This window comes from Netta rufina (genome assembly GCF_964035555.1).
Source record: "Netta rufina genome assembly, chromosome: 5".
NCBI lineage: Eukaryota > Metazoa > Chordata > Aves > Anseriformes > Anatidae > Netta > Netta rufina.
In genome coordinates this window covers 28,563,680-28,584,996 of record NC_140128.1, presented here as the reverse complement: position 1 = coordinate 28,584,996, position 21,317 = coordinate 28,563,680, and the positions used below count along the sequence as shown (strand labels likewise).

Here is a 21,317-nt window from a genome sequence, read left to right as displayed (position 1 = left end):
AGCTCGTGGCCTCCGAGGCCTCGTGGAGGACACGTGCTTCCCGGGGCTGCTAAGAGCTCGGCTGGCTTCAGATGAGTGGGATGGAGATGAAGAGCGGCGTACAGCCCCTTTAAGAAGGAATTGGCAAAGGAAGAGCTCAGTATTTAAATTTAGTGCAGACGAAGAGGGAAAAAATTCCCTGCAGCATCTGGTTTATATTACTGCTCTCTGCTTTGGTGGAGGGCGTGTTTACAGTGAAGCTCTCGGGTGCATAGCGAAGGGGGGTGCTCGAGCTGGTCGTGTTCGGGGGACCCTGAGCCTTTGGTACCCCCGTGCCCTCCCTCTGGGCTCCCTAACTAAAGTCCTAACTCCTGGCTGTTGATCAGAGAGGTACTGGGTGGGCGCGAGATGTCCGAGCCCAGCGCCGTGTCTCGCAGAGCTCTCCAGCAGCGCTCACTGTCCTGGCCGCTTCCCATCTTGCTCAGTCTACAACTGGAGACAAGCAGTCCCTTGGTTAGGAGTTTATGCGGCCGTGCGAGCGGTGGCTACCTACAGAGGCTATAAAACTGCTGATGCATCCGTGTTCTGGCTGCTGCAGTGGTTTGAGGAGGGCCGGTTACTTCTGACTTGGGCTGAAGGCAAGGTTCGTGCTCAGCGTGGGAGGTGGAAGGAGCAGGAGGACGACTGGGTTTTAGCTGTGGTGGAATTTCTCGTCTGTGTGTGTGTGTGTATTTTCTTTATTGAAGTGTGGTTTGTGGTCTCGGAGGAGTTTCAGCAGAGCCAAGCTCTGAAAGGAAGCCTTGGATGTAGCAGCGTTAGCTGGGCGAGCTGCTTGGAGAAGGGAGGAGAAGGCTGCGCAGGGCTGTGGTAACCCGTGCGGATGCTGCCTTCCACCAGGAGCTTGCACATCATGCAGCACATCTCCTGAGGGCTGCCTGCCCCTCCGCTCCTGTCTAACAGAGAAATACACTTGTCAGACTCAGCGCTCAGCTCCTCTGCTCCGCTTGGCAGGGAGGGGAAAAATTCTCCCAAATTCTTACTGAAATGCTGCCGTCAGTAATCGTACAAATGTATCGTGGAAGTTCATCATGTTGAAGGACAAAATAAATACGTATTTTTAGACCTAGAGCTGTGAAGAAATAATTTCTAGCCCACAGGGCTAGTGGTAGTTTCAGTGTCTGCTGTTTGAAACTTTTGGGAATAGATGCCATATGCTTCCAGGCAGAAGGAAGAGGAATGGAAAATTTCGGATTTATGTTCATGTGTAATACAGATTTGTCCTATGGTCATTCTCTGCAGCTGCTGCTGGACCAAAGCCTGTTGCCACCACCGCCAGACTGAGATTAAAGCTCATAATACAAATAAACTCTTCCCCCAGCTATTTTTGCAATTTCCCTCATCCAAGAAAAAACAAAACTGGTCCCCACTTCCCATTTTTCCCTCGTCCTATCCCAGGATGAGTTCCCCTTTCGCAATTTTCATCATGCCTTCTCTTTAAACGGCAGCAAAGGCCAGTAATAATTAATCTTTGCACAACTCTCTTCTAATCAATGCCCCTTGAGTACCGGTGAAGCTTTATAACTGAGAGCATCTTGCTCCAGATGAGTCACAAGTCAAACCCTGCCCCTGCCTCTCTGCCACCCTCTCCCAAAGTGCCCTGTTTGTTTCCTCCTTAGGGCAGCCTGATGGAAAGCAGGAGCAAACAAAATGACCGGTGTTTCTGAATAACGTAGTTGGTGGCACAGCTGGCAGCACTGCGAGTGTGCCCTGTTCTCGTGATGATGGTTTGGGAAAGTCTGGTAGCTGGGGGTGTTTGCTGCCTGTCTGATTTGAGGCACTGGCCACTTACATCCCCGTGTGGCTCCTGCAAAGGGCCGGTAATTCTGGAAGTGTTAGAAACGTTTTGTGACCGTGTGTTCCCATGTGGAGTTACATCTCCCAGGATTTGCACTTGTCAGACGTGGGAATGCGCCATCCTGCTGGGTGCTTTGTCGTGGAAGAAGCCTTTAAACAAGAATTCCTGCAGGAGAAAATGGGAGCACGAGGCACCTGAAGCCCAGCTCCCAAAAGGCATCGCCACACTACTGCTGAGGCAAAACCCTGCAGCTTGTGGCCAAGTTGTCCTCTTGTAAGCACCCTTGCTGAAAGCAGGCCGCCTTCTGTACAGCAGGAAGAAGGTGTCTGATTCACCCTAGCCGGTATCTCAGATTGTCAGAGCTATGCTGAAACTCACTCGTGTTTTTAAAAGGGCAAAATTGCAGCTGTCGAACGGGAGCAGAGCACCCGCTGGTTAGTCAGAGCGTAGCTGGGAGTACACTTGGAGCTGGGATGGAGCTACAGAAAGGAAGGGAAAATCCTAACACTTCCAGTCCTGAAGTGCTACAGAAATGCCTAGCAAAGTTCATTTTCACTTGTGGTTCTGAGAGGGATTTTACTGGGTGTTGCTTGGGTTTCTCCTCTTCCCGTCTTCTCTTTCCCAAGGTATTTGCATTAACACACAGCATCTTGGGAGGCTTGCCATGGCAAATAGGAGTCGTCCCACTCCTCTTTCTCCCTGCCTGAAGACAATCAAAAAAATTGCTATCTAGTTCTTTCAATTGAAAATAGACATCATTACCTCTGGGGCTCTTTCATTTGTCTCACCAAAAATACCTGATTTTTCGCAGACAGTCTCTCTCCATTTCCCATCCTTTACCCTCCTGAAAGCTTCTCCTTAGAGAGAGAAAACGTTGTGTTTTTCTTTTTTTTTTTTCTTTTTTTTTTTTTTTTCTTTTTTTCTTTTTTTCTCATCCCTTAACTGGGATTGCAGAGCTTTGGAAACCATGCTAGCATTTTCATACCCAGTGTGATGCCTCCTCCTCCGGCCCGCTGAAGAATGCACCTTTTATACCGATGGCCTTTCCTATAAATGGAAAGGCTCTGGGTATGTGCAGAGCACGGGGAAGAAAAATTAGCGCTGGCATTCAGCATCCAGTTTACATCATCCGTCCTCTCTTGTGGTGAGCTCTTTGACCTCATCTCCTAGAAATGAGCAAATGCAGGAATGTGAACGTGTCTGTGGCCAGGGCGTAAATCACGCCCCGTCCCCTGCAACCGTGGCTGCTGCAGCTCCGGCTCCTGCCTTCCCACTGCTCTCACGCCTTCCCGACTGCCCGGCTTGAGAAGTTAATTTCCCCAGCTGAGTGAATACAGTAGCACAGCGTTGCTAATTGAGGTGAGGTTTGGGCTTGTTGCATCTTCCCAGAGGGCAAGCGAGGAGCCCAGTGTGATTTTTACGGAAGAAACCCAGGGCTGAGGACGCCCCGAGTCCTCACGGGCTAATGGGAACTTCAGTTCGCTCAGGGCCGTGGCGCTGGGACTGCCCTCCCTGCCCTCACCCCCTGTGCTGGTGCTCGAGAGCCTTGTTTGAAGCCTCCAGCTCTTTGGGGTGGAAAAGTAAAAGCAGCAAATGTTTCCTGATGGGCTGAACATCAGCGTTTTGCTTCCAGTTCTTTCTGCAGAGTGCTTTCCCCCGTGTTCCCATAGGTCTTCCTGTCATCAGACCGGTGAAAATCATGTTGCAGGGTTTAAAAAGAGAGCTCAAATTCTTCCCATTAGTATCTGGCACAGCGTTGTGCGGATCTGCTTTTAAACAACGCAGCAGCAGCTCCTCACGGCTCCTTTGGACTGGGTCGGAGTCACCAGACTCTGTCGTTCTGCCATCACCCCCTGCGGAGCAGGGCCTGATCCCAAACCCCATGAAGTCCATGGAAACATTCTTCTTGGTAGCCCTTGGATCGAGGCCAGGAGGTTTATGGACGGCTTTTCCCAGGCTTCACCTAGGACAGCCACTCACACAGGCTTGATGTCCACCCGGAGTGCTGCAGATTCCTAGTGCGTGCCTTTAAGCCTCGCTTCCTTCTTTCCTTTTTCGTGAAAGTTTTGAAAAAAATAAACTAAAACCCTAGCACAAGGTTTTTGAAGAATAATATCGTCTGGTTTTCCACTAGGTCAGAGCTTACTGTGCTACCAAGAACTGAAAATGCGTTTGCTAATGGCTCAGGTTTAATAAAACATCAAAGAAAAAAAATCCCTGAATGTTTCTCCTTCCCTTTTAATCCTTCGTATCAGTTCAACATCTGACTTCTTTTAAAGAGAGTTTCTTGCTTTGATAAAGTTCATAAACAGCTTCAAGACCAACAGATTTGATTTAAAAAAAGAAAAAAAAAAAACAAGACGTTTTGGTTGTCAGTTCAAGAAGATGTTTAAAGAGTGCATCCCCTGAAAGCAGGGCCACGTTCTGCTCACATCACCGGTCCGGCGTCCTTGTGGCCATGGGGAAGGCAAAGCAGCATGAGGCTGGGGCAAAGAAAGCAAAGTGGGGGAGGCAGAGGATAAATGCCGTGCCGTCCTCAGCCAGGTGTTACACGGGGTGAGCCGGCGCTGCCTCCATCGCTCGGTGCAGTCGCTACGGTCTCGGGATGTCTGAAACGTCGAACCGCAGCAGCCTGGAACAAAGCTCCTGCTGTAATTATCCCCTATCATCGCTTTTCATCTTCCGCTGCCTTTTTTCTTGTTTTGCTCTAAGATCTCCATCCTGCTCTGAACACACATGCTGGGAAGACCTGGCCTGACCTCCCCTGCTTCCTTCCCCCACTGCAGCTCCGAGCCTGGCCCCGTACCTGCTGCGTGCTGATTTCTGCCGGGGGCTGTGCCCCATGCTCCTGCATCCCACAGCCCTTGCCCAGCTTTGTTTTCACACCGCTGCTGGTTCTGGTACCCTGGCTCGGATGCCCTACACCTCTCCACCAGTTTCACAGTGCTGTCTGGATATGCCCACTGGTGTGCACATGCTGCGTGAAGATAGAAGATCCCATCTCTAGCAGTGCGTGTGGTGGAAAGGTGGTGTTAGGAACTTGCGCTGGCACGCAGGAGCCCTAGGGCCCCTGGAGATGGTAACTAATGAGGCCACTCCTTGCCCTGTGATGCACACCGAGGAATAGGAATAGCTTGCTACTCAGTGCTAGCGTAGAGTTTAAATCCTGTTTTATCCTCGCTCTTAGATGACACATTCATGCCTCAACAGAGACTGTGTCTTAAGATCCCAGAAAAGACCATCTTCATAATCTCACCACCCACGGTAGCTCTAACACTTTTGGCATCCAATTAAAAATAAGTCACGACGCAATTCAACTTTAAATCTGACCATTAACCTTAATAAATACTTCTCCCCACAACCGTAGGGGACACAGGCACTCGTGTGTTTGGATTTGTCTTGTTCTTAGCTGTTTCATGTGCTGGGCATTTAAACCACGAGTACAAACACCCTAAAACCTACAGCTGTGCAAACGCGTGCACCCACCTGAGAGTTACAGCCTGCCAGGAGAGATGCCTGTGGTCAGCTGCTGGTAAATCAGTGAGGCTCTGACCATCCTCACAGTGCTCTCTGTGTGCTGCCAGGGGCTGAATGAACCACAGTTAGGGCTCACTCTTCACGCGTGAGGAAGCTCAGAGCTCGGTGCCACCCTGATTATCTGTGCTGGCTTCACACAAGTAACAGCAGCAAAAAGTGACAACCGTGTTTGTGAATGGAAGAGCACATCCACCCAGGGATGCGCTGAGGAGCAGCTCCACCTTCCCACGGTCTCTGTTCGTGTTAAAATTGCCCCTTGTGCTGTTCCTCTGGGGTGGGAGGTGGGGGTCCCAGCTGAGGATCCCCAATGCTGAGTTCTGCATTTTTTTTGTTTTTTAAAAGGTATTTAAAGCTCGCAGGAGTTAGAGGTGGAACTTTTTTTTTCAGTATCTTTATGTAAATATTCAAAGTCTGGTTCATACCCTGATCAGTTAAAAGCTTCCATCCAGTACTGGATGTGACATTCCCTTCTCCGACCTGACATTTCGTTTCCCTCCAGAATGGCTGATGGATCTCCAATGACAGTCCCACGTGGGCATTTGGTTCGGTTATCTTCTGTGTGAGGAGCTGCAGCACCCTTTTTCCCTGACTCCAGTGGAGCAATCCAGTCAGACTCACACTCATCCAAACATCCGCAGCAGAAAATTTTCATAACCCCTTGCTTACAAACGTGCCCTTCAGTTCACATCTCTCCAGCAGCTCTTCCTCCTTCATCTCAGTAAGCAGGAGGTGCCTGTCTTTGCTTTCAAGGCCCTGAGTTGTCTCTCCCATTCTTATGTCCTTGCCGTGAGATGTCAGCTCTCACGTCTATCAGCCCGATACCAACTGTTGTAGCCTGCTCGTTGTGTTTTCAACCAAATGTTTTCTTGCTCTTGGTTGTGCTGCCTCTCACCTAGGAGGAACCTGTTAGAGACAGCCACAGTTTTGTCGTCTCCTTTCCAATTTGGCTGCCAGCACCGGCTGCATGGCCCAAACTTGAGCAAATTGCAGCATGGCAGGAGGTGATCTTGGTGAATAGCTTGACAAGAGGCAGGCTGTGGGTGCACTGAGACCACACATCACAGCCGTCTTGACCCAGGAGCTGTTTTCTGAATTTTGGATAAACCCATAATCAGGTGAATGATCCTAACAGTCGCAGACGTTGTGCACTCTGGAGCTGGGGGTGATGTGTTTCACAGCCATGGGCGAGCAGGAGAGCTGAGTGCTGACAGCACGTTTTGTCAGGGACAGAGGTGAGAGCCACGGGGACGGCAGCCTGCTCACAGAGATGGTGGTGCTGAAAGGTGTGGAAGGGGAAGACCTAGCTGGGCACTAATGAATCCATAAGTCTATTTTCTTGCCATACTTTAGCCAAGTGTTTGGGTCCCCAGTGATGGGAGCGAAGCCCAGACACGTAGTACATCCATGGAGTGTTCTGAAACTCTGTTGGACACAGGTATCGTTTCTGATTCCTCACTCCTTGTCAGGGAGCTCAGGCTTCATGTCAAACGCGGCGTTGAAGACCCTTTCTTGTGTGTGTAGATTCCTGTAGCTACGACACTCGCCAGCTCCCCTTAGAAAACCAGATTATTTCAAGTTTCTTCCCTCCAGAGCTGCAGTCACCAACATTTGGTGGGCTGAGGAGCTGTTTGGGCTATTTTGCAGCATCTGTACAGAACAGCGGGCAAATGCACGGAGTTGTTGCAATTATTCAACCTGTTTACTTAGCTCTCTATTTAGAAAGCCTGAGTAGATGAAGCGGTAACTTCCTCTTCCTGCCTTCCCCCTCACCAGAAAGTAAACAGCCAGAGAAGAGCCCCAGAAAAGGCGACACCCGTGAACCCTCAGCGTGCTGGGTGGCAGGGAGGGCTCGGGGCCATCCCAAGGGTCTTTGAACCTGGGCCACACGAGGGCTTTGCAGAGCTGCAGCTCAGAAATCGCCTTCCAGCAGTCTGCACGTGGACTGCCCAGAGAGGGATGCCCCTCGCATGCTGGCAGCGCGCTTCCCTGCACCACCGTCGTGCAGGTATGGAGTGAGCCATGTCAGCCCTTTTTGTTTCTCTTTTTTTCTTTTTTTTTTTTTTGGTTGGCAGCTTGGTTTGCAGCCAGATCAGCTCCCTGCACTGCTGGCTTTATGGGACTGAGATAAACTTGGTAGAACCCCCTGTGCCATGAGAGCAGAAGCACAGCACAGTTGCCTTTATGTCTGCTGTGTGACGGTGCCAGGCATTTACTGTCTTCTCCCCCAGCCTGCCCCAGCACAGAGTGATTCCCTGAACTGAAATCAACACTGGACCAGAGTAAACCACCTGAGAGACTGAGGTTTTAAAGAGCAGACTTGCCATCATCTTGATGGCGTAAAACTGCTTGTGGAGGCTTTCATGCCTCCCTGAAGCGAGCAGTCTTGTTTTCGGTGGTTTGTTGCCACTTTTCAGTCCATAAATAGCTGCATCCCAGTGCTCAGCAAAATGATTTCTTCCAGTGTATGCCCAGATGCTATAAAGTATTTGGGAAGCTCAGCATATAAAGTGCAGAGGCCAGCTCTGTTTAATTTTTGTTATGAGAGAGCTTGAAGCAAGTTGACATTTATGAGCTGATTTCATAGGAGAGAGAAGAGCATAATGAAGAGACTTACTAGCCTGAGCTTCATAATAAACTGTAAAAGATCATACTTCTGGCCAGTCAATCTCACAGTGCAGTTTTTGTTGTTTTTTTTTTGCATGTCTGAAGACTTCTTGTAACTTCCTATCTGTTCGTGCTCCCTGGTAACTGTGGGATGAGGGCTGCTTGTACTTTACGGATCCGAAATGCCAGCCGAGTCATTGATTTAATGGCCAGGAGCTTTTAAAGGCCAGCAGATTCTTCCTGAAATGGTGCAGGTCTGTAGCAGAAGGAGAGTTAAAGGCTCCAGAGCCACAAATGTAGAGAAGAACAAATATTTACCCTGTGCTGGAAGGGAAGTGCAGTGGATTGAGATTTCTGCCCTCATCACTTTAGCTTGTTGTTAGCTAATAAAAGGCTTGCTCTGACTCCAGAACATTTAATACCATGCCAGAGGAAAGCCAGCATGGAAGGGACTCGCTTTTTTTATTCTCCCCTCCTCCAGGAGAGGAGAATTTAAAATTGTGCAAAGCACTGAGCAAAAATGGAAAACTCTTACACTGAATTTACTTGAGCTTCTTGCAATTGGTACGCTGATTCGTTGCCAGTGTCCAGAAGGACGGACTGGCTGTCAGGAAGGGTTTGTTTTCCCTGTGCACCAATTCCTAGCTCTTCTGGACAAGGAGAGGCTTTGGTAGTGAGCGTTATATCCCCAGTGGGATCCAGCCTGGCTCATGCAGATGCAGTCAGGACCGGGGCTCTTACTCCTTTAGTGCTGTTCATTGGAGCCGGGTGTGCAGAAGCAGCGACCAAGCTCTGTCCTCCCAAGTTCAGCAGCTGTTCCCTGGAGTTGGAAGATGCAAGTAAACTTACAATTTTCCTTTTCACCCCGGGTAATTCCTTAGGCAACCACCAAATGGCTCGTTATCTGGGTGCTGGTAACATGCTGTATAATACAGGGACACCTCCCCCTTTCAGCACATAGTACTTCAGGAGCAGTGGGCTATATTTTGGCTTTCAGCTGCACTTGGAGCTCAGCAGCTGCAATTAGACCAGAATAGGACATTATCCCTGATGCCAGTGGTACTGAACTCCTTTTGTGGAGGTGGCAAAATAGCGCTGAGAGCTTCTGTAATGATTCTTTCTGAATATCCATTGAATTCCTTCAGCCTTTTTCTGAGAGAATGGGCTAACCCCACGGGAAAGCAAAGCTCTTTGTTGTGCGGCATTGGTCTCCCTGACCATCATACCTGTAATTCTTCACAGGTCAACTGCTGATAGCAAACCTCTTCAGCACAAACCAAGCTCTTTCAGCTGCCCTTGTGTCCCAGAGAATGGGCTGAAACAAGTAAATGCTGAAATGGTTTATCAAGTGCCATTCTTCCTTTGGGAATTGTTAGGCGGCGTTAAATACAGAGCAACAGGCAGTGAAGGCAGGGCTGTATTTTCAGGTTGGAAGATGAAATTGAAGGGTATGGTGAACAGTGGCCGATCAATTTCAAACAAAAGATTCAGATTTAAACAAAAAGCACTTTGGGGAGCTCCCTGGAGTTGGTGAGGTTTGTGTAGAGGATCTCCAATCTGCAGCAGAGGACAGTCATCTGCCAGTGGCTTTAGTGTACTTAAAGCTCTGCTAGGGTGCCTGATGAATAAGCTACGGAGTATAGAATACAGAGATGAAGGTTGTAGGGCTGGACTTCCTCACTCACAGTTGAAAATTAAAAATATAGACATGTAAAACTGTCACTTGCAGCCCATGGGCAAGGAAACTGCTCGGGTGGGCCTGGAGACCCCATTTTGGCACATTTGATGGCAGGAGTAGTTCCTGAAGGCCCCTTTCAACACCCAAATTTCTTCACTAGAGTTGTTTTATGTGGTCTGCCTTGTCCAGCCATGGCCTTCCGTGTGCCAAGGCATTGACAGGATCTGGGATAGCTGTGTAACTTCCCCGCGTAACCGAACACCTCCGTGTCAGCTCGCAGCACAGCCGCAGGCAGGAAGCAGAGCTGCTGCCAAGCCCCTCTTCTGGGCCCGTGCTGAGTTTGGGCTGTGGTGACAAGCAGCCACCAGGAGACCACCAGCAGTTCTTCCTAATGCTTTTTGGGTGTGTGGTGGGGGAAAGGAGCACCAGGGAAACTCTGAGAGCAATGGCACCAGCAGGGGGGAAGCCATGTGGGGCTCTGGGGTTAATGGTGGAAGTGCGCTGGTGCTGAGGGCAGGGAATTCGGGCTGGGGGCCTGGGAGCTAGGGCCTGCCATCCAAACGCTTCCGAGTAATGAGTAAATGGTGGCCTCGTCTGTCTGCTCCAGGAGAGAGAGGTTTGTGGTGGCTGTGGGTTAGGATCCTCCTTGCTCGATACGGTGTGTTCGGCTCCCAGCCTACCAGGGTGGAAAGGAGCCCATTTTGGAGCAGCTGGAACTGCTTTAGGACTAATTCCGCGGCTTAAAGAAACCTCGTGTGCAGCAGTTTTCTGACTGCTCTTAAAAAACTATTAGTCGTTATTGGGTGAGTGCCTCCATCCTTGTTCCAGATAATTTCATTCAAATGAAATTCCTCGCAGCCTGGAATTGGCTGTAGGAGTCATTGCAAGAGCGAGCGTGGATCTGCCTGAGCCACCGGTACCCTTAGCTCCCGGCCTGCTCAGGACCTCACTTTGCAGGGCATGCGTGCAGATCGTGTAATACCATGGTCCTAGGCTGGGATTCGTGTGCTAGCAACTCCGTCCCCTCCTTCAGAGGAGCCAGGGCTTTGTGGACACATGGCAGAGGCTGAATGGTGTTGAAATACTTGATTAAAATCCATCCCCCAGTGTACATACGAGGAAGGGAGGAGGGTATCTTGGAGGCCTTTGAGCATGGTGGTGGTGTGCCGGCGAAGCAGTGCTCCAGCAAATTCTTTCTCTGGTCGCTTTAGCCAGACTTCTTTCTGCTGTCAGAGAGGAGGCGAGCAGCACTGCTCAGGCTCAATTACAGCTTCTCCGGGGCTGTTATACAAATACGGCAGTCTCTTGGCTGTGTCAGGAAGTTTACACTCACTCATGGAAAGCAGGGCTGCATGGAAGAGTGATTTAGCAAGGAGAGAAGTAAAGAGCATCTGGAAAGGTCAGATAAAGCCGGAATGTCACTGTCACAGCCGCAAAGAGATAAAACTGCCCATATATTATTTTTTTAATGTCATTTGCGTGGTTGTGGTAGCTCCGACATTTACATTGCTAAAATTGCTCAGAGGCTGAAGTGCTTTATGACTGTTTTCTTGCAGCAAAGAGCTCTCTAGATCTGCTCTCAGCAGCAGCACAGTGCAAGCAGAAGCTTTCTCTGAACTTAAAAATGTTGGCTTGCTTCCCCGAGTTGTAGGAACGTTGTGTGAACCACTCTGCTACCACAAAGAGAGAGAGTTGGGAAAAGGCAGTGCGAAGAAGAAAGGTTACTGACTTTCAGGAACAGAAACAAAGGTTTGTGGGGTGCAAAGAGTACCAGAGAGTGTGTAACATGCCCAGGCAAGGACTAAAACAGCAAACCCTGGAGAAGCAGGGACTTCTTGAGTTGTGTCAGAAAAAGGGCACCAGTGCCTGTTAAAACAGGTGTGCAACTAGGCTTGTAGAGACCCCAGCAATAAATTTCTCTTATATGCTGAGGCAGCGGCAGAATAGTTGATCATATTTTGTTGCTTTTGGTGACTTTTGTTATTCTTTTTATCATCCGGCAGGTTATATTGTGGTAGAATTTGAAGGTCCTACTCTTTGTACAGCACCTGGCACACAAATAGCAAGGGGGTATGAGGGGATGTCAGTCTCAGGGACCTTGCTGATGAGGCTGGGGTGTTTTAAAAAAATAGATGAATAAGGAAGGTACAAGTCATAACTGTAGAATAGAGCAGGAGGAAGAGAGCAGGGATGACAAATGCACATGTGCACGCACACATGCTCCTTCCTTGGGCATCCCTTCAATGTGAGCACTGAGCAAGAAGCAGGCCTTTGGGGAGATCTGTTGCGTCCAAAAATGAAATTAAGGGTACAATCTATGGAAAGATCTGAGGGCCAAGAAACACAGCTCTGTTTACACCTCTTGTGAAGTTCCCATAGAAAACTTACGGTGTGAGATTCATAGGAAGAAAATCCAGTCGACAGTGTGTTTCTGTGCCGTTATTTGGTAAGAGTAAGTAGTTTTCCACTTCTGTGAAATTTTCTTAAGCCTCAAGATTACCAGAGTATTTGTTTTCTCTTTGGGACAGGGAACTAGAGGTAAGTGAGAGAATAATCTCCAGCCTTCTGCACTTGCAGACGGCGAGGAAGAATGTCTGCTGCTGTGGAGAAGAGGGTTGAGTTCGTGGCTCTGTGCTTGTACCCGACACGGGGTTTTTCAGCCCTACCCCCCAAGCTGCGGTCTGCCTCGCCTCTCCCCAGGAAACACAGGTGCTTTTTGGGCCGAGGCTGCACCCAGAATAGGGCTGGCTGCTCGCGACAGCCCTTTCCGCTCTCTAGAGGCTGTCAAGCAGCGGCAGGCAGCCCCGCAGGGCTCGGCGGCTGCCCCCGCTGCTTGCTGCTGTGACTCAGGGCACGGGGAGGAGCGGGTTCGTTGCACAGAAGGTGGATGGGTCGAGAGAGCGGTTTCAGTAGGTTTCCCAGAAAAACAAAAAGGATCCTGTGCAGTTGCATGAAGCCAAGTCAGTAAAAATGACTCCAAAGAAGACTGCCAGGATTGCAAGACCCAGGAGGCAGCAAAAATTTCAGCTCTCCCTTCTTCTGCTCCCCCTGACTTTTCTAACACATTTCTTCAGCCTTCTCTCAGCTGTCTGTCAAATCTCCTTCCAATTGACTACTTTGAAGTAAGAAGATATTTTATTTCCAAGCCGTGTGTGCAGCAGATGCAACGTAAAGTTGTTTTCTGCTTGCTGTGTTTTGACAGATGTTGCTCAGGGTTGGTCTGTGAAGAATACTCTCTGTGAATCCCATGGCTATAAATGCCCACTCTCATTAAAAGCATTATAATCCTGCTTGTAAAATGGCCTGATGCATCCACGTAGGGCTGCTGGTTGTTGCTGTTTCCACATGTTGTGCTGTTTATGGTGTCTTGGAGTTCATGTAGGACCTGAAGGGTACCTCCAGAAAATGTCTGCACATCTGGGAGCTGTTGTGGGGAGCCATCTGTTAACTCTTCCTGGCCCGTGGCCTTGAGGAGCTGAGGCTTCAGCTGTCCCACTGACGCCTAAAGGCAACAGTTCACAGGGGCATCTTGCTTCAGCACGTCCATGTCTGTGATGTGTGGAGGAGGCCCCAGCAGAGGAGTTGGAGGGCTGGCTCTGGGCTGTACCCTTCCACCGATGCTTAGGTGACTCTTGCACCAATAAATGTCATCTCAGTTATGTGGTTATCATTCCAGGCCTTGCAATAATGCAAAGTTTAGAAGATCTGTGGTTTGTTTGTAATTTCATCTGTGTTTCTTGGCGATGTAGACCCTGTAACCCCCTTAGTTCCTCAAAAAATGGTCAAAGAAGCCCAGCTGAGCTGTGCTGGGCTTCTCCATGATTTAGAGCACAGCCTTCTGATCTGCTTTAGTTTGATGAATAACAAATCTGACCTGTCTTCAGAGAAGTCGTACAAGAAATGAAAGTGCAGCCTGGTGACCTGTGAGTTAAATCTTGGGCTTCCTCCTCACTTCAACACTGCTCTGTAACGTGACCTCGGGCCAGTCACTAGCTGTGGTGTTCTTTCTGCTTTCCACAAATGAGAGGGAGGTTGATGGGCATCTACAACTTTCCTGACATAACTTGCTCTCGTACTTTGATGTGTGATGAAGACATAGCATTTGAAACTGTCTCTGCTCTCATCTGCCCCTCTGGAGGAGCGAAGGAGCCTGGCTGCAAAAGGGAGCCGAATAAAGGAACCTCTTTCCACATAGCACGGGCAGTGGAATGAAGAAAGTAGTGCCAAAAGGATGTACTTCAGGATACAGGGCATGTTTTCAAATACAGCTACTATTATCCTAAAAACAAAACAACAACCCAAAAAAGAAAAAAGAAAAAAAAAACACTTACTTCCCAGGGGAATAACAATAAAAAGCAATAAAAGGTGCTTAATGGCTTAATCTTTTTTTAAAACTTCCAAGTCTGGAAGGAAACCAGGCCATCTTGAAAATAGAGATCTCAGACTTTCACAATACGTGGACCCGTCCAGAGAGCTATTGCCATGGAAGTATTTACAGCTGCGCTGTTATCCTGCTCCATCCCACAGCCCCGGCAGAGAGCGTGGCTCGAGCACAACACTGCAAAGCTCGGCAGCTGCTAAGCAAAGCTTTTTCCTAGGCAAGGTTCTGCTACACTATTTGCAGTCGTGCAAGCAGGTTAATAGAGGAAACCCAGCCTCCAGAAAAAATAAGAAAAGTCTCCATGCTGTTTGGGGCAATCTTCCTCTTGAAATCCAGTGTGTGGTGTGAGCAGTGGCGAAGCATTTCTAAATTCTTGGCGTGCCTTGCTTCAGTATCAGCAGAGTCCTTCCCGCTGCAGTTCCTCAGCACCTGGCGATGGCATGAGTGCTGTGGTCCCCCCACCCTCCTGCCTGCCCAGGTGAGCCCAATGTTCTCCTGCAGAGGCTTGTTGGACGCTGCTGGACTGTCTCCAGGCACTGCCTGAGCAGGAGCTGTGCCTCACCACAGCAAGCAAACAGCTCTGTGCTGGGGCGGTGAGTTGAGCTGGCTCTGGGAGCACGGCTGGGAAGAAAGACCTCCTTTCTGTGGTAGCGCCGAGCTTTGGGAGCTGCCCAGTCTTTGAGTAACCTCACCCTTCTATTTAAAGAGTGATTGAGGGGTTATCAATCTGTACAAAGGAAAGGGTTTGCTTGGTGCCCTGTTCAAACACTGTGAAACTCATTCCTTAGCACTTGGACAAACTTGTCCGCCCATAAAGAGCTGGCTGCTGCCTTTTACTCTTCAAACAGCGCTTTTGTTTCAAATGGCTTCTGCATCTCCAGGTTGGGCTCTGTGGTTCATCTGGCCGAGAGCATGTCACAACCTCCGGGTTTTGTGTGTCACTGTCCAGTGACAGCACTTACTTTTCTCTTTCAGACCCGTTCACGTGGTGCTCTTTTGAGATAATCTCTATTATCCTGTCTCGTGGAAGCTCAGACCCTGGCGTGGATCCCCTGACAGGCGAGATGGTCTCCTCCTCGTCAGTGCCCCACGTGCCCATTGTTCAGAGCACGGGCCGGCGGAGCCCAACCACAGAAAATGTGTGCTGTCATCAGTTGTGGTGAAATTCATTTCTCTCGTATGAGAGATCCTCTTATCCTGGCCACTTGAGGTCAGAAGGCATTTCCAAAAAGAGTTTTGTTTACCCTTAATGCCACTGGCTGTGTTGTAGTTTGGATTTCAGTCCCTCCTCCACTTCATACTCCTATTATTACCCCACTGGCCCTGCAGAATATCACTAATTACCGAGTGGCTGTGATTTTTGTCATTGAGGTGGCTTCAGTGATCCCTCTGCCAGAGGCCCTCAAGCGCTGCAAGTTTGGGACTCTGCTAGGCAGCGGTGTGGGTAATGCTCACTCATCCTTCGGAGGACTGGCACTTCTGTTGAGATGGGTGATGGTGGTGTAGTTCAGAAAGCATTTGCTTCTTCACGTGAGCAGCTGCTGCAGCTGCAGGGCGAGTATAAACCAGGCAGGCAGGAGAGGGAGAACAGGGGCAGCCGGACCCACGCTTCTTGGATATGGTTTGCATGGCCAAGTTGTCTGCCCCTCGGTGCTGCCCATAGGCTGCAGCCTTTGCTGGTGGTGGAGTAGTCCGGAGGCAACTTGCAGTTTAAAAAAAATAAATAAATATTTTTTTTCTCAAGCACCTATCTAGGGACAGGGAGATATGGAATACTGTTTTCCTTTCTCCTTCATATTATGTTTAATATGTGTCCCCCAACACCATTGGAGTCCCCAGTAACTTAGCATGCCTTAAAATTAGTTTCAAGGTACTCTAAACAGAAACTTTAGGGCCTCTCCAGAAGATCTGGCACCCTGGAACCACAAAGTGACCAGCTCTATCAGACTCCCTCTGTCACGGGAGCACCCTGCAACTCCCTCAGATATTTAGATACTAACACTTGTGCTCTGCAAGATGGGAAAGTGATAATCTAAGTGGTGTTTCAGTCTGTATCGCAGTGCCCTAGCAGCACTGCTTTGGTTCTGAACTGTTGTTTGGCTTCTGGGAAGATTACTGACTGCTCTTTTATTTTTTTTTTCTTTTCTGTGTTTTAGACATTTACAGCATGGTGTAATTCTCACCTCCGCAAGGCTGGGACACAGATTGAGAACATAGAGGAAGATTTCAGGGATGGTCTTAAACTCATGTTACTTCTGGAAGTCATTTCAGGTGAGAGAGGTTCTGTGTGGTGCTCTTAAGCGTCCTTAGCATCTCTGTTCTGAAATCTGTCCTCCCCCTTTCTTGCAGGTTAGGGACAGCAAGGGCTGTAATGCTGCCGATCTTGCTGGAATATAAGAACAGCTGTTTTCTGATTCAGAACAAATTTCTCCCTAACGAATATCTTGTCTCCAGCAGTGACCATGAATGTGCTTTTGGAATGTGCTCCAAGCCTCATGGCTTGTGCAGGCTGCCCATTGCATTCCTGCTCCTGCCTCTCGGCTTTCCTCCACCCGTCAGGAATGCGCAGCCTCCTGTGAAGGCTCAGGCAATGTCTCTTACTGCTTGGCAGGGCTGATGAAGCAGCTCTGGAAAGAGTGTGGGAATGCTGCACTGGCAAATCATCCCAAAGCCACATGACAGTGGGAATAGGATAGAAGTTTTTGGAAGAGGGGAGTCAGACCAGTAAATCTTCTGTGTCATTCAGTTTCAGCTGTGACTGAAGTTTTTCCATTCTACTTTCAATCTGAACTCAGTGCTCAGGCCTTCGGGAAAAAAAAAATCCCAATGCAAAACAAAATCCCAGAAAACAATCTGAAATAAAAACAGTGACCAAGGTAGGTCAGATATGTTTTAACTCCCTATCACAAATGTCCCACTATTTGGCAGGTATCTCCCTCAGCAGGGATTATTTCATATAAGCAATGATCCCTATTGATGAAATAAATACCTTAAGTATTGTGGGAGGCATGACAGGGGATAAGACTGCGTGTGTGAAATTGGGGTTGTGTGCTCACAGACTTTCTTCTGATGGCTTTAGAGCCAGTAACAGCAACCCTGGGATTTGCACTCCTGACCTTCTTGGTATGTTTTCCAATAAAATTGCCATGATAGAGGCACTCAGACTACCTTCTCTCTGCCCCCTCCTTTCCTAACCCTCTCCAGCTCCTGCAAAGATGCTGTCAGTATGTGTTCTTGAGAATTTATGGATATAGAATAAAACCTCATTTTTTTGCCCACGCTGGTGGTTTATAGGAATCAAAGTTCAAAATGTTATCAGAGCCCTGCAGCACGTGTTGCTCCTGCAGTGCCTGTGAGAAGCTGGCTTGCAGAGCCCGATTTTTCTTTTCTGTGTTTATCTTTTTGCTGAGCTGTTCCCTTCCAGCGGAGGGGCTTCCAGATGGGCCCTGATGGCTTGGTTTCTGATTGCTGGGCTGGAAGACAGAGGAGGGGAGCATGAACAGGGAAGGGTGGTGAGTGTGGCAGGCTGGTTGCTCAAGCAGCAGGTCTCACCTCACACCGCTTGATTTCCTCTCACCTCTCACCTTTCCTCGCCTGTTGTCCAGCTGGGAGCCCACCAGCAGACGTGGGCATCCCCATCCTGCCATGAGGGCCAAAGCTGCCCACAGTTGCTGGCCCCACCAGTAGCCCTCGGGCTTGTAGCTTGGGAAGCAGCAGCCCAGTGGTTCCCAGCGCCGCCACATGAGGGGAACGAGTCTCCTGCTCATGCCTTCCCTGCTGGAGAGGGCTCGCCTCTGTTCCTGCCACCGCTCCTGCTGGTCGCCTGCCAACAGGGAGAGTCTCCGGATGGCTCGTAGCTCTCCGGTTCGGCTTCTGGCCTTTCCTCTCAGCTCTTGGCTCTCTCCAGACTTTCCTCTTCCCGCATTTCGGGGGACTGCGGAGCTGCTGACAGGAATTTGGCGTGGGCAGGGCTGCTCTGTGGTGGGCTGAGCTTTTCCTCTAACCCAGCTACGCCATGGGTAGTTTGATGGCCGGGGGAGCCTTCAGCCATGGAAGCACAGGGTCGGGCCGGCCAAGAGCTGTGCAGAGCCAAGTGCCACCTCCACCTGGCCCTCCGGCCTGAGACGTGCGAGGGAGGTGGTGCTATCATCATAAGTCGTCTCCCGCTGGCCTTCGTGGTGGGTCCCATAGAAGTTGCCCTTTGAGAGACACTTTCATTTTTCACTGCATGTATTTCCTTCCCCTGACAAAGCTGTTTTAAAAATAACACCATGAGACTGAAAAAGTCCAAGCCCACGTTTAGTACTTTTCAAATGAAGTTATACAGCTCTTTTTTTTTTTCCTACCAAACAGAAGGGATGACTAATTGAAATTTTTCCTAAACAAATTTGCTGTAAACAACTTCTATGCCAACACTTCCTTGCATTGTTTGGCTTTTGAAGTGCAGCCTTGGGCTAATACAGGAGAATTGGAGAATGAAAGCGAGTCGACCATTTTATTTTCATTGTCTCAGCTGGGAGAAGTACTGAGAAATAAAGCAGCAATGCAAATAGCTGAAAGTAGAACATATTTCTAGCAGGCTTCCGTTTTAACAGTCTACATTATTAATATTGCATGGCATGGAACCATGTGAAGCTTTGCTCTGGAAATCTAAATTTGTAATAAAGTTCGGGACTGAAGGAAATAGCCAATGGGCTTGGGGACTCTTTAAGTTGACTAAAAAATGATTCTAAAACAAATATCCTACTGTGGTATTTGAGAAAGGGAAGCTGCAGTTTTGCAAACACCTTTGGCTGCTCTTGGATCATGCTGCTGGCAGAGGGAGCGATCCTGCCCTCCTCAGCCCTGGGGAGAGCAGTTCGGATGCTCTCCCTCCTGTTGGCAGCACGCATTATGCAGCCACAAGGTGAATTGGATCGGCCTGTTCCTGCTCCAGCTGAAACCTGAGCTTCTTTCTTTATTTTTCTTTTTGCAAGGGTAGTTTACAGTCACATCAGTGAAGAAAATGGTTATTTTTCAGCTGGCTCAACTTGTTTGTTGATGTTTGGCAGCATAAATCTGCTTAAGTCTATTCTGAAATGACACTTGTAAAAATGTCTTTGTGAAACTGTCACAAAAGGTGCTTCCACTTGTATTTTCAATGACTAGCATTATTCAGGTGGAAAAAGAAAGCAAAACACCATGATGTGTACTTGAGGGTCCATTAAAGTGAGAGAGATATTTTTAATCCTAGGAAGGCGGTAGTACGATAAATACATCTTTTCTACTTTAATTGTGTCATTTTGAAAGTGAATCTGGTTTTATCGTTAAGCCTGACACCAGCCTACAGTAATAATTGAAACACTTTTAAAGGATTTTCATTTCCAGACCTTTTTTCCTTTGGAGGGCATGGCTATGGTGATAATCTATTTTTCTCCCTTGTAACATTTCCTCACTCTTTTCTTAGGAAAACAAGCCATCCAGTTTTAATATGAAATAGAGTTCTTTAAAAAAGGACTTTTCTTTCTCGCCCTTAAGTCTCAAGTAAAGGTTTTGGGACGGCTTGCATTGACTCAAATACTCAGGCTTGAGATAAAGCAGGAGCTCTTGGAACTGAACAGATCTGAGTAATTACTTGCCTGGACTTGCCCATTTGATCTTTTTTTAATTATTTCATAACTTCTTTTTCCAAATGCAAAACCTTCTTGCATTTTGTATGTGTATTTATATATATATAGTATATGGTATTCTGGAGCCTGTGATCTGAAACCCAGGCTGCTCTGTTTGTTTTTTGGTGAAGTCGGTCACATAAGGTGATTCCTGATGTCGTGTCTGGTTATGTTTCTATCACTGATTCCTTTGAAAAGCCCACTTGCCTGCCCAAGCTTTAATTTGCTTACCCCGAGTGGTAGGTTAGTGCTAGGAAAAGCAGGCCATGGAAGTAGTACCTGCAGCCAGTCAAGAAGGACACCACTTCATGCAGCTCTTTCAAACAAATAAGGCCCACAAAGTGCTTTTCCAAGTTCCCCAGCTTAGTTGTAGTCAGGATCCAGTGTGACTGGACTCACTCCCACCAGAGATTTACCTGCCTTAGCTCAGAGCTGGGCTGCTTCCCTTTCTCTGCCTCATAATATACATTTAAAATGCATGCCATTGTGTACAAGGCCATCACATAGAGTTAGAAATACATTGAACATTTAATGGAGAGGAATTGAGGTGATGGTTCTTACAGTTATAAAGCTGCTCACTGAAGAAATGATTTTATTTCCTGATAGTTGCAGTTGTGACCATTTGGTGCAAAGGCTAGAGAGGTACAAGGTCTGCAGCTTGGAAGGGGAAAATGAAAGCAAGATACAAGCCCATCCTAATATTTGACAGTAAGGAGTTCCAAGAAAGAGATATTTGCTTTGTAAATTGCACATTGTAGATGCTGGAGATGAGTTCCTCACCTGTCTTCACAGGGAGGGGCAGTTAATGTCATTTCCAGGCACCATTAATTGTGGTTAATGGTACAGAGAGGTTAATTCCACTGCTGAGCTCAGTATGATTTTGAACAATTTCTATAAGGATCTTTGTACCTCTGGTACAAACCTGCTGTGGAAAGGACTCAGTGCCGACAGATTATCAGTTATGAAATTACCTGGGATGCAACAAAACTACTTCTTTATCTATTTCTTTCTGAGAGTACTTAACAGCGAATGTAGCTGTTCTGCATTCACCATCAAGAAAAGACTTGGGGAAGCCTACCCTCTGCCTGGCTGAGCAGTGGGAGCCACCAGCATGGGAAAACACCCACCGGTGAGGAAAAGATGCAGAGTTCTAACAATTCTTTTTCTCTTTTCTAATTAGGTGAACGTTTGGCCAAGCCTGAGAGAGGCAAAATGCGAGTACACAAAATTTCCAACGTGAACAAGGCCTTGGATTTCATTGCCAGCAAAGGAGTCAAACTAGTATCTATTGGAGCAGAAGGTAAAGCAACCAGATGATTGTCTGATTTGTCTGGGTCCAAGCTGTGCTTACCATTGCCTTTCTCTCACATCTGCATCTCAGTTCCCTTTGTGCCTCCCTAGCCCTACCATGTTTATTTCTCAATTGAAACAGAGCAGCTGTTGGTATTTAGCTTGTTGCAGAGCTTGTGGGAAAGAACCCTTATTGTTGTAGGACGTGCCATGGGTCAAAGCCAAGGGCAGTCACCAGCACAGGTCAAGGATCCCAGAGACTTCAGTCCTCAGGGCTTCCAGGCTTCTTGCACACCCTGGAACCATGGGTACTCTGGCTGGTAAGCCCATGTAGTGTTGTGCAAA

At 48.3% G+C, this 21,317-nt stretch overlaps 1 protein-coding gene across 7 annotated transcripts in view; it reads left to right on the top strand.

The window, feature by feature from the left end:
- The window catches only part of ACTN1 (actinin alpha 1), an 85,224-nt gene that overhangs the window by 21,907 nt on the left and 42,000 nt on the right, over positions 1-21,317 (top strand). For all 7 annotated transcript variants that reach the window (XM_084287759.1, XM_084287758.1, XM_084287757.1 and 4 more), the window contains exons 2-3: positions 16,191-16,305; positions 20,863-20,982. In XM_084287759.1, the coding sequence (XP_084143885.1) occupies positions 16,191-16,305; positions 20,863-20,982 (235 nt within the window). The remainder of the gene's footprint in view (positions 1-16,190; positions 16,306-20,862; positions 20,983-21,317) is intronic.